At 44.6% G+C, this 15906-nt stretch overlaps 1 protein-coding gene across 1 annotated transcript in view; it reads left to right on the forward strand.

The window, feature by feature from the left end:
* The window catches only part of STT3B (STT3B, catalytic subunit of the oligosaccharyltransferase complex), a 94472-nt gene that overhangs the window by 70027 nt on the left and 8539 nt on the right, over positions 1-15906 (forward strand). The window contains exons 6-12 of the mRNA XM_027872256.1: positions 1307-1405; positions 3685-3831; positions 9733-9781; positions 11997-12151; positions 14036-14247; positions 15258-15445; positions 15624-15795. Of these exons, the coding sequence (XP_027728057.1) occupies positions 1307-1405; positions 3685-3831; positions 9733-9781; positions 11997-12151; positions 14036-14247; positions 15258-15445; positions 15624-15795 (1022 nt within the window). The remainder of the gene's footprint in view (positions 1-1306; positions 1406-3684; positions 3832-9732; positions 9782-11996; positions 12152-14035; positions 14248-15257; positions 15446-15623; positions 15796-15906) is intronic.

Below are 15906 nucleotides of genomic sequence, written 5' to 3' on the forward strand. Positions count from 1 at the left end.
AATGAGAACTCAGTTACTCTGTCGTCTAGTAGCTTCTGACGCTGTTCAGGATAATTCGCTCCATATTTTAAATATGGAGATGAATTTATTTGCCAAGCGCTTGATGGTGCTGGTATACCTGGCCTGATATGTTTGGTGTGCATAAAAATCCAAGCACCTGTAGAAATAGAATTGAATCCTTGTTTTCCTTTTAAAGCATTTTAATTTCAGAGATGCTTCATCTTCATTGCAGATGAACCTGAAATTGGTGGCACCTCCAGACTGTTGTAATAACAGCTGCTTAGTAACCTGGGGGTCAAGTCAAGAACCCTTTATTATTTTCCCAGATGTAATTATTTTGTAAGCTCTTCTTTTATTAATATAGGACACATATGTACTCAGTGCCATATTGGATTTTTTTTTTAAAAAAAATTAATATTTTGTTTTTCTACCAAATTACCTGTCAAACACAATTTTTAACATTTGTTTTTAAAATTTTTTAAGCTACAAATTCTCTTCATTCTTTCCTCCCTCCCTCTCCCCTGCCCCCCATTAGATGTTTTTAAAAGTGCAGAAATGAAGGTGCTGACTGGAGCTGCCTGTCTAGCCATCGATGCATGTCCTGCAGTGACTTTTGTCTTAAAAATATTAAACCCCTTGTTGACATTCTTCTACTCAGAAATGATACTGTGCTAATAACTAGTTGTTTAAAGTGACAGAAAGTATCCTGAGATTTTTGGAATCAAGCATATTGATGCTTCGTATTGATGCTCCTGTTGGTGAGAAGTTGGTGTAAAACATGCATAGTTAGGATTGATAAAGCTCCTAAAGGACAAGCATAATGTGCCCCCTCAGATACAGTGCTCTGTAGCTGCAGACCCCTCAGCGTCTGAGATGTCGGTGACTTGAATGATGCCTGTTTCTTCCTGTGGTAGGGCTCTAGCCTGTTGAGGTAGAGAGAGGTCAGGCAGTTGCTTAGTAGCCCAGCAGAGAGGGAAGTTGGGCCTCCCGACCTCACAGGACAACGAGCAGTACCTCAAGAGTTCGGACCTAAAGGAATATGCTGGGAAGAAGGCAAAGTATTGGTCAAGGAGAATTTTTTTCCTTCCCAGACCTGTAACTTCATTGGTACAGGCAGAGAAACTCTGCCAGTGTCTTTTAATAACCATTTAGCAACTTTCAGTCACATAAAATAATGTCCTAAAAAAGTCCTGTGAACAAACTGTCAATGCAGAATTTCAAGACAAAAGTGGAACAGTATGTCTGCATAAAGTCTGGTGGTGCTTCTCGGGTATAATTTAATTTGCTTCCCATTTTGTCTTTGTAGCATATAGCACTTTCTACATCGTGGGTCTCATACTGTCCATGCAAATTCCTTTTGTGGGATTCCAGCCAATCAGGACAAGTGAACACATGGCCGCCGCAGGTACACAGAGGAGATTCGTTTTTCCTCTTCGTTGGGGTGGGGGGAAGAGGAGTAAGATTGGTCAATGGGGAAATTACCTGACACCTTTCATCATTGTGGCTAATTTGTAAAGGAAAAGCTTCTACAACAAGTAGGCTCCTATATACAAGGCACCTTTCTACCTTGTAGCTCTCTGTGAACTACAGTTGGCACGTACTCACCAGCAGCCCAGACGCACCAACCCTTATTTCTTAAATTTGACATGATACATACGTGTGTGTGCGCGCGTGCATGTGTGTGTGTGTATTCGTGTAAAATTGTATGCCTATCCTGTATAACAAACAGGCATAAATCTCTGTTGGTTTAACAAAAACAGAGTTCTTTGGGGCAGTTGTTGGTGTATAGTGACTGTAACAAAAATATTTCCCAAGACTGTTGGCTGGGAGTTGGGGATTCCAGTGATCCGCTTTTTGCTTGTTTTGACTATCTGATTTTCAGTTGTGGCTCAAGTTGGTTGCTACTATGAAATGATTGGATCTAGGACAACCCTTGAGTTAGAAGAAAGAGTCTTAGGGCATTTTCTGGCCACTCTCAAAGTTAGGGCTCCTCCACTCTCTGCAACACTGTGATAAGCTCATGTCAATGGTTTTTTTTACTTGGGCCCAAAGCAAGGGAGTGTCTTCACCCAGAGTAGAGTGAAGCCCTTCTCATTGTATCATTCCCACCATCTTAAGCAAACACACTTTCCCACTTACAAAATTCTAAACCTTACTGTTGTGCAGATTTTTAAAACATGCCCACATGTGGTCAGGAGCTCTTGTGCCGTTTTCAAAAACACTAGAAGGACGAAAAAAATACCTCTCCTCTCTTAAAAACATTACTTTGAAACATAAGAGAATTTTGTCTGTCATAGAGAGCTACGATTTCTTTTAAAACGAGTGCTAAGTTACCTTTATCATTGATTGTTGTTCTCTTGTACCTTAAGTCCAGTTGCATTTTGGATCCTTGATCAATAATCAATATACCACCTTAAAAAAAAAAAAAAGACGGCATAGCAAGAAGCCTCCCTCGATGTTGGCCTAGTGTACACCCAGCATTGGCTTCATGGCCACAAACATATTCAGTACAGTGTAGCCTGTTTATTAATTGTTCGATAAACATTTCCACTTTTGATGGGTTTGGCTACAGCATTTAATTGTAATTTAAGTTTTGTTCTTCTCATTAAAAGAAGAATTCTGTCAGTATTAAGTGATCTTGTAAAGAATATGTTAAGTACCACCCCCCTCAGTCGTAATTTACTAATATTCAACTGGACTGTCACTACCAACTTGGTGGGAAGAATAACTTCAAATCAATTGGCCACATAATCATTTTGTGACAAATTTTTTTTGTTTATCTACAAATAGAACTGCAAGTAAAACCAGTGTTGTTTGTGTGTGATCATAGCCACATTTACTTTGGTCCTAATTTTCCCTTTATCTAGATCTTTGACAACCTAGATTTTACAAAATATACAAAATAAATAGGGGAATAACACTCATTTTTTATTCAGTGAGATTCTTTAATTCCAGCTCTTATTTTATGCAATTTGAGGTATTGATTCTTTAAAAGAATTTATATATCTATTTTTTATTGCTCTGCCCCTTTATTTTAAATCATTCTAGTCAACTTTGTTTATTACTTTAGCTTCCAGAGCAGGTATTTCCAGTTAAAAAAAAATAATCAATCCAAATATGCTATCCCCTTGTTCTATGAATGTTAACCATTTATCAATTCTTTAGGGTTCTCCAGATTGTCAAAGATCCATCTTCTTTTCTACTAAAACAAAGCGAATCTAAGGGGCTTTGTTTTCTGATGTACATTTTCTTAACTACCATCTCACTGAAGGTTGTAGAGGGGAAGCATTTAATGTGGGGAATGGGATTGTTGCATTCAAAGCATGATTTATCTTGCCTGGTTTTCAATGGATGTTAACCTGTATACATCCACAGAGGAGTCAGAGATTAATTTTAGGAGCAAAAGGAATCTGCCTGGCTCTTACAGGATTTTCTGGAGAGCAGCATCAGAATGGGTAGATGAGACTCTCCTTCTCTTTGCTGGTAGAGCTGGAGTTGTTAACAGATTCCAAAGGCAGTCTTAATTTTGGTCAAAATAAGTTTTTGATACATTTTTTTTTAAAACCCTAGATAGAGCCTGTGGAAAGGTGTTTTTAAATGGGTTTATTAGAAAGTACTTTAGGAAACTGACTCCTTCACCTTCGAGTGGTACCGGCACATAAACACATTTTCTCTTTTCTTTAGGTGTCTTTGCACTGATCCAGGCATATGCCTTCCTCCAGTATCTCAGAGACAGACTGACAAAGCAGGAGTTTCAGACCCTTTTCTTCCTGGGAGTGTCCCTCGCTGCAGGGGCTGTGTTCCTGAGCGTGATCTACTTGACTTACACCGGTGAGTGGCATCAGGGCTGGAAGTGATCTCATGGACCGTGTGGTCGTACCTTTCCTTGGAGAAGAATCCCGTCTATGACACGCTCAATAGATGCTCTCACAGCCTCAGCTCAGCCACCTCTGTCCTCTTGTGGACAGCCGGCATGAAACCTCACTTGGAGTCTTTGAAATTGCACCCATTCATTATTCCTAAAATAGAACACTTCTAATGCATCTTTCAGGTGACAGTCCCTTCAGATGCTGGAAGATAGCTGTCATGTCCCAAGTGATCTGCTGTACGCTATAAACTGGAAGGCCTTCTGCGCTTGGTGGCCTTCTAAAATGTGGCTCCCAGAACTAAACAACCTGGGCGGACCACTTCTCAGGGACACTAGCCCCTCTTTATTCCTAGAAGTTTTTGTTTTGAGGGACTGGGAGGTAGTAGAAAAGATTTTATTTAACACAAGAAAAGTCTTGCTCATGGCCAAGACCTTTCCTAATCTGGAAGAGTGTCCTTGCCCCTCCCCCCAGTGCTGGGCCCCACTACCCTTGGGGAGCTGTAGAGTCCACATGCGTCACAGTACCAGGACAGGGACAGGCCTGGGATACTCCTTAGTCTCTAGAGAAGTGGAAGAGAGCTCAGTGAAATATTGGATACTTGCTGAGCGTCAGGCACTGTTCACACCAACAGAGCAACCAAGGCAGTCCTACCCTCGGGGAGCTTATAGTTCAGTGGGGGAGGACAACACACCCAGGGATGCTGGAAAGCAAGTCTGGGGGTGGGGTGTGGGAAGGGAGCAGTCTGCAAGTAGGGAGGAGGTAGAGTCTGGAGAGAGTGGGGCACAAAGTGTGTCTGGTTGCTTCCTAAGATGGTGGTCCTAGGGAGGGAGTCACCGATGAAGAAGAGGAGTCAGGACAGCAAAGAAGGAAAGGCGGGGAGGGCCCCGAGAGTGAGGGCAAGCACGGCCGGGCTCCTGGCCCTCTTGGATGCCAATCCATTTCCCCCTTTCAGGCTGTGCAGAGGGTTAATCTGTCAGCCTCCCTGCAGATCCAGCAGAAGTTGGGGTGCCGTATGTCCCCTCCTGCCTTCTCATGTCGAGGTTCCAGATCCCCCAGGCTGGCTCTCCCTCCCTTCACATATGTGTTTGGTGCCGGCCGTCTGCAGAGGCCATGTTGGGAATGCAGCCCTGCTCCCAGTCGGAGCTTGTGTCGTCTGTCTGCTCTTCAGATTTTCTTGCCCAGGAGCACTCCTCTGTGGCTTCTCTGGTCCTCCTTCACAATCAGAGGTTATCTCTATTAAAGGGGAGAAGAAATCTCTAGGATCCAATTGGAGTCAGATCCAAAGTCTCATTGAATTTGAGTCACTCCTTAGCAGACGATGACCTTTTCCAGACTGGCTGGGTCTTCTGCCCACAGACACTTACGTTCTTCAGTGACTTTGTGACCTCTCCACTGGAAGCACTTCCTTTGGGAGCTTTTTCTTTCTCCAGTCCCCTCAATTCGGAGGCTTCTGGTCAGGACTCTTGCAGTGGCTGGACTTTGCCTCCTCGTTCCTTTAGGCTGCTCAGTTTTCTGCCATTTACCCCAGCCCATCATTTGTGCCCACACCTTGTTTCCCTGCCTCTCCATCAGTGACTGCACCTGGGACTCCACTCTTCCCCATTAATCTTAAATCATTCCTCCCATCCCCTTCTCCTCCTTCACTGCTGCAGCAGTAATCTCATAATTTACTTCTTAATCAATCTCGTTTTCTACGATTGGTATTCCAGAACTTCTCTTTTCAAGACTCTCACTTGGTTCTCAGCATGTCACTTTGATCCTTAATTCATTGAAAAGATTTACATGAATTTCTTCTACTGTTCAAAACCTCTCTGTCATCCTCCATCCTCCCCCCGCCTCCTCTTTGCTAAGGTTAATGCAGAACTTGTTGAAGTCTTCTTGGAATAGTCAGGTGAACAATAGATTTGAACTGTGGAGAACCTGGTGACAGTGGACCAGTCTTTGAATCTCTCTGAACTTCTGGGGTCCTCATCTGTAAGGCAGCGGTGATACCTGCAGAGCTGCGTTCATGGCCTTGGGGGGGGGGGGGCGGTATGGGGAAGAAACGGCGTTTCATCCAGACAAACAATTTATTTAGCAACGCATCTGAGTGCGGGCTTTTGATGGTCAGGAACCCCAGAGCTTGGTTTCTACACAATTAATATATGGTTTGGAGGGAGTGAAAAATAGGATTACTGGACCGAGGGTATGGGGAAACACTGAGATGAGAAGGAAAGGGGTAGTTGGGTGACATTCCTGAAGTTGGGTGACCTTGGGGAGGGGAGTCATCTTGTGACTTCTCCAAAATCAGGTGACTCACAAGTACCTGCAACTTAGCTTCCCAGAATGGTGGGTGAAGGCAAAATGGAGTTATTTTTAATGTAACAGTGAGAACAAAATGAGATAACGTGAATACCAAGTGCTTTGAAAACCTTAAAATACTAGAAGCGTCATCTGTTATTCCTGAGCCATTGCGGTCCTCAGTCACATCTCATCCCCTGTTCTCTCCTTGGCAGCCTCAGACCTTCAATGATTTTCTTTATCTGTTGTCTCCCAGACTGGCTCCTTTCCTGTGAGTGTTGACTCCTCAGTGTACCTAGACATGCCCATGCCTTCCCTAGCCTGTAAAAAAAAAACCTTCCCTTAACTACCCAGTCCCCAAAAGAGGAAATTGTGAAACTGCCCACTCCCTCTACAGCCTAGTTTCTGTCGCCACCGCTCCACTGAAATTGTTCCCCCAGGCTTGCGGTGTTGGCATTACCCTGACACTTCCCTCTCCCTTCTTCCCTTGCCCCTGCAACCCCCAGTCTAGTTGCTAAGTCCTGCCCTTTTCATTTCAACAGCAGTTCAAATCTCTTCCCTTCTTTGCACAATCACTGTGACCACCTTAAAGCCTTCTTCACTTCTTAGACAGAATAACTATTATAGTAACATCTTGACTTTGGTCTCCCCCATTTCCAGTTCAGTCTTTACTATCATGCATCGTAATCTTCTTAGAATGCAGCTCTGACCTTCTTATATCCCTCTTCTAAATTTTTAGTGCCTTACTGTTACCTACCAATTAAAGTATGGACACTGGAGCCTGGTGTTCTCAGCCTTCCATAGTTTAACTCCGACTGTATCAGGGAGCCACGGTGGGCAGTATTTAGAGGCAGGAGCAGAAATAATGAGTATTTAACAGACCATGTAGACAGAAAAGGAAACTTAAAAAAAAACACACACACGTCACAAGCCAGTCATAGTAGTGGGGATTTGATCTGCTAAATCAGCTAAGCATCTTAAAAATTGTTGCCTTCTGTTTTTCCATCTTCATTTCCTAATATATTTCCCTTCCACCCAATGAACCTTTCCTTCTTTTAGAAAAAACATGTCTCTTCCCCTGCTTCTGAATTCCTCATAGTTGTCATTTCTTTGGTGCCGTAATATTCCCTTATATTCTTGTACCATGATTTGTTTTTCCACTCGCAGTTGATAAGCATCTACTTTGTTTTCATTTCTTTGCTACCACAGAAGTATTACAATTAATATTTTGGTTTTTTGGCCTTTGATCTGCTTGAGGGTATGTGTGACTATCCATGGAGTCACTGGGTTATGTGGTACGGACATTTCAGTCGTTTTCTCACTGTAATACTCAATTGCTTTTCAGAATGGTTGGACCAGTTTACAGCTCCGTAACTAGTGTGTTAGTTTCCCACGTTTCTGCCAACATGACCGTTTCTATCTTACGTCATCTTTGCCAGTTTGCTGGGTTTGCCATGTTGTGATTTGCATTGCTCATTATTGATCTGCATCATCTTCCATCTAAATGTCAATAGGCTACAGTTATGAGGGAGCTCTAGGCCATTTGATTATCTGTTGGGGAATGGCTCTTGGCCTAAAGCCTTTGCCTTCCTTGTTTGTGCATTTTGATCATCACGCTGAGGACAGGGCCAGGGCCTGGACTTGTCGTTTCACTGGTAACGGATCGCTCAGATGAAGAAACTCTCAGCCAGTCCAGGGTGACACCTTGCCTTCAGCTTCTGGTCTTAAGAGTGTTGGCGTGGATGGGTCAGAGGCAAGACTTGAGCCCAGGCCTCATGGCTCCAAGGCCAAGTTCTCTGCCTACTGCCATGTTGCCACTCAGCCTGTCATCAGAGATAGTTGATTCAAAAGGAGTTTCTTTCTTATCCTAATTTCATTGTTACTTTTTGTGAGTGTAGTTAGCTATGATTTCTTTACTTGCTGTAGTCATTTCATTTTTCTAAAGATAAAGAAGCTTACAATGGGACATCTTATTCTGGAATCTGATTTCTTATAATAAAGAATTAACTGGTTGGTGGGGTGGAAATGATTGGAGGGAAATTCCGGATACATTTGAAAATTGAAAATTGGTGATAGGAGTGGAAAGCCTGTTAGATCTGTGCCCTACATTTTCAGAAAGCAGAGAAAAGTTAGGAGCAGAATCTAAGATGTGAGATTGGGGGAGGGGGGTCAGCTCCCCTCAAGAATGAAATTCTAACAAAACCATTCCTGGGGAAGGGTAAAGAGAGCTGTCCGAAGCGCCGCACGCGTAGGTGTTGCCCTGAGCCTAAAGAGGAGGAAGGGCAGGTAGTGGAGGGAGGGAGAGCCCAGGTGTGACACGCTCAAGGGAGGGCAGAGCTTGGACTGAGAAAGCTGGAGCCAAGAGGCGTGTCAGGAGGGGTGAGGCTTCTTTCTCTGGGACATGGAAGGACATAGGGAGAAAACAGAGTCTTGTGCCCTGCCAGAAGAGAAGAGAGGAGGACAGCTGGCTTCCAGGAATCGAACTTCAAGAGAAACAGGAAAGGGTCCTTGAGTCAGGCCGTGCCGACTATGTTGGCCAGCCCCTGAAACCTCAAGAAGCTCACCTGTTCAGGAAGAGGATGGGGACGTACAAAATATGTGCCCTGTGGATTCAACATGTATTCTTTTTTTCCTGGAAAGAGGATACAGATATCTAGGGCGAGCGGGAATATCTTTGTGTATAAAGTTGAGGAGTGAGAGTATTCCAGGCGTGGGGCACAGCTAGTGCAAAGGAAAGGGGGTGGGAGGGAGATGAAGCAGAACGGAGGAACGAGAAGCAAGGAAGACACGGGGACCAAGGCTATGCAGTTCAGTGGGGGGACGGGGCTGTGAAGGCCCTGAGAGGACGAGAAGGCGTGACCGCTGAGTGATTCTCAGTCATCTCTGAAACATCATGGGGACTAGGAGAAGATCCCCCCACTCTCCCACTTACGGTCAGTCTCCCCCATGCAGAGAACCCCCCACTGCACCTTTCCATCCCCGGCACCTGTCGCCCTGTATCTCTTCTGCTCCCAAGAGGCGTCTTCCTTCTCCTTTCCCTCTCTTCTTAGCCCTCTCAGCATTACCATTGCACCAGAATGGCTCTCAGCTGCCTAGTCCAGTGACCTCTTCTCTTCCTCCTCCTCCCTGACCTCTCTGCAGCCATGGACACGGATGATTCCCCCTCCTCCTTCAAAGTCTCTTCCCTCTCTCTCTCTCTCCCAGTTCTCCTCCAGCACATCTGAGCGCTCCTCTGCCAGGTCCCCATCGAGAAAGGAGACCCCCCACCAGGTAGTAAACTGAGATTCTTCCTGAGTGTGGGAGAATCACGGTCTTCATCAGTGGAGGGACTGAATGCTCTGAAGTCTCGGCATTGTGACGTGTGCTTCTTGGTTTCTCCATTTTTCCACACATGGTATCACTTAGCCATAGACCTTATTTTGCTCTAGTGCCAGCCATATAACTTAGGACCATAGGTGTGTCCCTCCAGAAATAAAATAAAGTAACTTTATTAATAATTAAGTTTTTAAAACCACCGATGTTTTTGTTTTTAACTCATTTTTTTTTTCTTTTTTCTTTTTTCTTTTTTTTTTTACTTTTCTAGGTTATATTGCACCATGGAGTGGCAGATTTTATTCACTGTGGGACACTGGGTAAGTAAAGATGAGGTGAAATGATGTCATGATATTTATTTTAAAGTATTGAATTTACAAAGAAATATAAAAAGGTTATAACTCTCTCAAGAGAAGGAGAGACTGAAAACATATCTTAGCTATACTCACCACCTCCAGGTAGGTCGGCAGCTGGCTTTTCTATAGAGTGTTGTCCTTGAGTAATTGGGGGAAGGTGTGGGGCAACAGCTGTGCGCTAAAGAGCTGCCAGCCTGCCTCCCTGATATGTGCACCCAGCACGTGTAGTGTTACTGACCAACCAACTTGGGGAATGTTTGTGCAGTTCCTGAGACTCTTAAAAAAATTCCACTGTAGTTAAAACTTTTGTGGACAGTTAAGAAGAGGATAAATAAAATTCCATTTAGGACACCTGCTTTTAGTTTCTTTGCTTTTCCGTGTAAACTTATTCCTTGACCTTTTTCAATTCTTAAACCATATCTCTGCCATTTTTCTTTGAGTGGATTGTAAAACAAAGTAAATTCTATCAGACGACAGTAAGTAGTAGTAGCAGGGCTTTGCAATGACTAGTTTTTGTTGAGCAGACCTTTTTTTGGCTTAATTCATCAGTGTGGATAACATGTCCCCTTAACTGCACGCACATTCTGCCAGGTTCAGGTACAGTGGTGATCTTGTAGACCAATAGTCCCTCAACTCTTGTGATCTAGACAATATCAATTTCAACAAAAGAGCTTGTAGAACAACTCCAGCCTTTTCTGCTCGCCTCTGCAGTGCTGCTGGACAGTGCCTGGTTTAAATTAAATAGGAGACATGGATTATTGATACTGTTCAGACAGTACCTGGAGTCCCTAAGTACCCCTTGTGTATGGGGTTACGGAGTAGCACCTCCGGCGTGAGGGCTTGCCGAGCTTGTGGCTCCAGGAGGCCGTAGCCTGCGTAGCAGTCGCACCCCAGTAAAACCGTCTCGGCAAATGGGCTAAATCAGGTTGAGAGTAACCGATGGGCCTGAAACCCTTCAGTGAGCTAGGGGCTTGTCTGCCCCAAGCATGTGAAGATGTCCCCTGGTGGAATGGGCAGATGAGAACAATTTGTTCCAGTGGTGTGAAAGAGGCTGCAGCAGGCACTGCATCCTGGGCCATCACCAATCATTTTGACTTTCACCTTGCTACTGGACTTTGACGTCTCTGGAAGAGAGAATGAGGCTGATGACTTTGTGCAGCTTTTGCCTCACTTAAAATCCAGTTCATGAGCGAGTCGAGACATCACCCATGATGTAATTGGTCCTCTTGGAAAACAGACGGACGACGAGTAGCTGTTGGAGGACTCTTTGGTGATTCATATGGTCTCTTGCTGGCGGGGACCTTAGGATCAACCTCATTCTACAGATGAGGAAATTGAGGCCCAGAGGCAGGGGACACACCTTGGGACAAGGTGACAAGAGACAAGACAAGAAACACAGTTCTTAGAGGCCACGTCCAGCGCCTCTTCCACCAGACTCTGCTCTCAGGCTTGTTGACTTGATGTTTGTGTAGTGACCTACAACATATCAGGTCATGGTTTTGTGCTTTTATAGAGGAATTATTCTAATTCATTTCATGTCCAGTTCATGTTGCTGTCTTTTTGGGGTAGTGCTATAAATTTCAGTCCTTATTTACGTAATCTTTTTTACTCCATGGCTATGTAACATCCCTTTTAACATCTGCTTGTAAAAAGTACAGAAAGGTCATTGAAGCCCGTTGGAAGGCACTTAATAAGGTGCAGAGCTTTTATTTCATAGGCAGACAGAGGGAGCAGAACTTGTATTTGGGCGAGATTGTATTTGTCCAGTTCATTGGAAATCAGAGCCCCTCCCCGACTGGTCCCTGTGGGTGCTCCTGAATGGCATTCCATGGTTTTCCTCAGTTTGGACTGAGCTCACCGGGCCATCTGTGTAACGAGGCCCCTGACTAGTCTGTAATGGGAGGAGAACCTGTGACGTCAGGAGTAGAAGCTCCCGTAGAGGCACACATTCATCTACCAAGTCATGTCAGCTCCTGAGCACACAAAGTAGTAGAGTCTCTGGGGACAGTAAGAGGGCCGGTCTTTAGCCAGCCGGCCTTGCTTAGAAGCCCGCTCTTTACACTGTAGTGAGCATTGCTTCAGCAGCGAGCTAAGACTAGGAAAAGAAATGCTTTGATCTAGGAGGAAAGCCATTTGGGGCATTTCAAAATCATGCTGCCTTTTTTTTTTTTTAAACTAGGTATGCAAAAATACACATTCCAATCATTGCCTCAGTATCTGAACACCAGCCTACAACATGGGTATCCTTCTTCTTTGATCTCCACATTCTCGTGTGCACCTTCCCCGCAGGCCTCTGGTTTTGTATCAAAAATATCAACGATGAAAGAGTGTTTGGTAAGAGAAATGTTTAGAAATACTTTGATTTGAAATAATTGCCTGGGTTTGTTGTTTTTTTTTCCTTGATGAAGTTTGTATTCGTAAATCCAATCTTCTGCAGTTAGGCAAAATTCTCCCTTGTTATATGGTTTAAATTTTTGGTACTTGAGATTAAAAATCCAATGTTAAAAGTAGTTGTATTTTTATAATTCTGTTTATATTACTAAGCACTGAATTGGTATATAGAAGTTAATATAATAGCTCAGCCCTTACTTGAGAGCAGGAAGTAAATTCTATAATATTTGAACAAATGGTACCACTTAATAATTTATTACTATCTGTGAGTACTAAAAGCATAATGTGACCAGGTTGCTTCCATCTCAATAATAAAAATCAAGGCAATTTCAGATGATCTGAAGTTGAGAATGATTTTAATGTGATTTAAAAGTAGTTTCGCTGCTTTTGACCAAGATGGCTTCAGTACTGATAATGGCTGTGGTTTACCAGCATATGCTTTACATATTTATCAACCATTTTTCTAACATTGTCTCAATTGCCTTGTTTTTTGCATTATTTCATTTTTGCCTCACAACATTTTCATTTTGTTTACATAATAATGTTAGAAATTTGAGCAGTTTGCTCTGTGGTCTGTGTCTAAGATTGTAAAGTTCTGGCTTAAATTTCCAGAACTTTGTCTACAACTTGGAATATACCCACCTAAATAAGATCCATGACAGCTACACCAAGCAGTTTGTAAAACAAGGCTACAGCACATACCTCGAATGTCTTGTTGGAGAAAATATTTGTGTCAAACTGAATGAGGTCTGCTTTTAAGCAGAGTGCTCTCTTGGGCACGGGATCATAAAATGAGGCAGCAAGACCGTGGGCATTTTTAGCTAACGAGAGTCACAAGTTATAGCCTGGAATGTTGGGCATCGTTCCCAATCCAGGTGTTGGTGTCCAGGCAGCCCCTTCTAAGGGAAGCACACCTGTCATGGCGTCTGAGGACCCTGGGGGTCAGCCTCAGCCTTAGCCTTCGCCTGCCTGAGGTCTTTGGTCAGGGTGTACGGAGCTTCCCCCGAAAGGCAGCAAGACTGGAGGACACCTGATGGGAAGAGCCGAGCTAGAGAACGCTGGGCCTAGCCTTGGCTAGGAGGGGGGAGGGGGACAGGTGATGGGAAAAACCCTAGTTCCGAGCCTTAGTTAAGGGGGACTGGTGGAAGGAGTGGGGCTAGGACTTGTGTGGCTTCTCAGAGCTCTTGTAGCTCCAGTTTGTGATCCTACCCAAGTCTACAACAAGGGATGGAAAGTGCCCTAGTGGGCTCCACTCGTGGCTCAAGAGAAGATGGTATCACAGACCTGGAACGTCAGCCTTAGCCCATAAAAGTCACTTTTCTGTGATTTCATGTGGTGTCCAGGTGTTTGCGCCCTGCCAGAATGTGTTTAAAACCTCCAGGTCTCTCACTAGTGCCTTGGAGGCACTGCAGATTTCACTTAACAAATGGCATCATTTCCACTTTGTTTATTGCTCTTAGCATAAGCTTTACTCCATGGAGGATTTGCAGGGGATTGGGCACTTACTGACTGGGCCTTGTGATGTCTTACATAAGTGCATTTTCCTGTAAAAGCATCACAGTCTTAGAAAATCCATCACTGCTGACAAATGTGAATGAAGGGATCCCCATCTCCCAGGTAACAGCACTGAAATCTTTGCCTGGCATCGGCCTGTTAATGACTGAAGTCCCTAACAAGTTATGGCTTATGGCAGTGGTTGTTCATTATTGGCCAGTATTGGCGATTAAAGAAGAAACAATTCTTTGGAGGAATTTTTGGTCTTTTAATTACTGTCTAAAAGCTGTTTCATACTTTCTAATGATTAAAAATAAACCTGTCTCATCCCAGTGGCTCTATATGCAATCAGCGCCGTCTATTTTGCTGGGGTGATGGTACGCCTGATGTTGACTTTGACCCCGGTGGTCTGCATGCTCTCTGCGATCGCCTTCTCCAATGTCTTCGAGCACTATCTGGGGGATGACCTGAAAAGGGAAAACCCACCCGTGGAAGACAGCAGTGACGAAGACGACAAAAGAAACCCAGGAAACTTATATGACAAGGTAGGAGATCTCAAGTGAAACTGATTCTTATGGACACGCCCAGAAAGTGGGGATAATACCGGGGATGGCTTTTCATTCGCTCAGATTGACACAGGGAACCATTTTAAGGGCATTTGACCAAATGCTGGTTCCCAAGGGTTATAGTCAGTGTTTGTTTTAAGATCATATTTGAAAGATCTTACTCAGGTTTGATAGGTGATAAAATGTCTCGAGTGAAGTTTTATTAAAAATTGTTGATATTTGGTTTTAGTCCAATGTATCAACAAGACAGTTGTCAATTGTAATGTAACTGAAGCCTAACCCACATCGTCTCCTGGGCGGCAGGTGAGTTTTATCTTTGTAAAGGGAAGGATTCCCTAATGTATGGGAGCTTGTCTGGGGGGGTGTACGTAGAGCACAGCTTTCTGTTGACTGGGGTGAACTTCTGCTGCTGCTAAGTTAGCGTCTTCCCTCCCACTAGAACATCGGTATCAAGTGGGAGGGGTGGGACAGGAACGTTGTCTGCTCCTCTTGGTAGTTTACATTTCACATTGAGCCTGTAAGTCCAGGCTCCTCGTCTCCTTGGTACGTGACCCCCATAAAGGCCAAGTCCACGTGTTGGTTTGGATTGGGTGTGTAGAGCTGGGGGCGTATAGTTAATGGTAAGCAACTGCCTTTTTCCTCAAGAGGATGAAGTGTGCCGTGCTCTTGCAAAGGGGCATTGAAGCTTCTGTTACTGAAACAAGTCCCCCATGAGGTGCCTGCACACAGGTGTGGAGATGGCGTGGGATGGAATCTGCTTTGGGGCTGCTGCTTTTCTGTGGGAGGGGGGCAAGGGGACAGGGCTTCTTGCCTTAAAGCTACTTCAGAGCTTCTGTTAAAGTGATGGGGGGAGTAAAATATTTGGGGGAAGATGAGGGGTTACGCTGCCTTGTTTTGACATAAATTTCTGATAAATAGAAATAAGGGCGGCATCTTAACAAACCAAGAAGGCAAAATAAGTTCGTAGAAATAATTTTGTGTATCCTCAGGCAGGAAAAGTGAGGAAACACGTATCTGAGCAGGAGAAAACCGAAGAAGGCTTGGGGCCCAACATCAAAAGCATCGTCACCATGCTGATGCTGATGCTGTTAATGATGTTTGCCGTTCACTGTACGTGGGTAACGAGCAACGCTTACTCCAGCCCCAGCATAGTGCTGGCCTCTTACAACCATGACGGGTAAGGCTATAGGGCCTCCACTGGGCGGGGACGGGGGGGGGGGTGTCCCTGGAGAAGGGCCCCAGCGGTCCTGGGAAGGGCCTTGTGACGAGCCCCTCAGCTCCCAAGTCTTTGGTGGGTCGGTTTTGTGCTCGTCCCATCCTGATCGCTTTGAAAGCACGTGGCCGTTTCCTTTCAGCACCAGGAACATACTGGACGATTTCCGAGAAGCGTATTATTGGTTAAGGCAGAACACCGACGAACACGCTCGAGTGATGTCTTGGTGGGATTATGGCTACCAGATCGCCGGCATGGCCAACAGGACGACGCTGGTCGACAACAACACATGGAATAATAGCCACATTGCACTGGTAAGGGTTTTCTGTGACACGGGAGTCCTGGGTGACAGGCCCCCGAGTTTCCCTGATTCTGCCCATTTACGTGGAGGGGAGGGCTGGGCATTGCCCTGACTCCTGTCAGTG

The sequence above is a fragment of the Vombatus ursinus genome, unplaced genomic scaffold (assembly GCF_900497805.2).
Source record: "Vombatus ursinus unplaced genomic scaffold, bare-nosed wombat genome assembly UNPS02014799.1, whole genome shotgun sequence".
NCBI lineage: Eukaryota > Metazoa > Chordata > Mammalia > Diprotodontia > Vombatidae > Vombatus > Vombatus ursinus.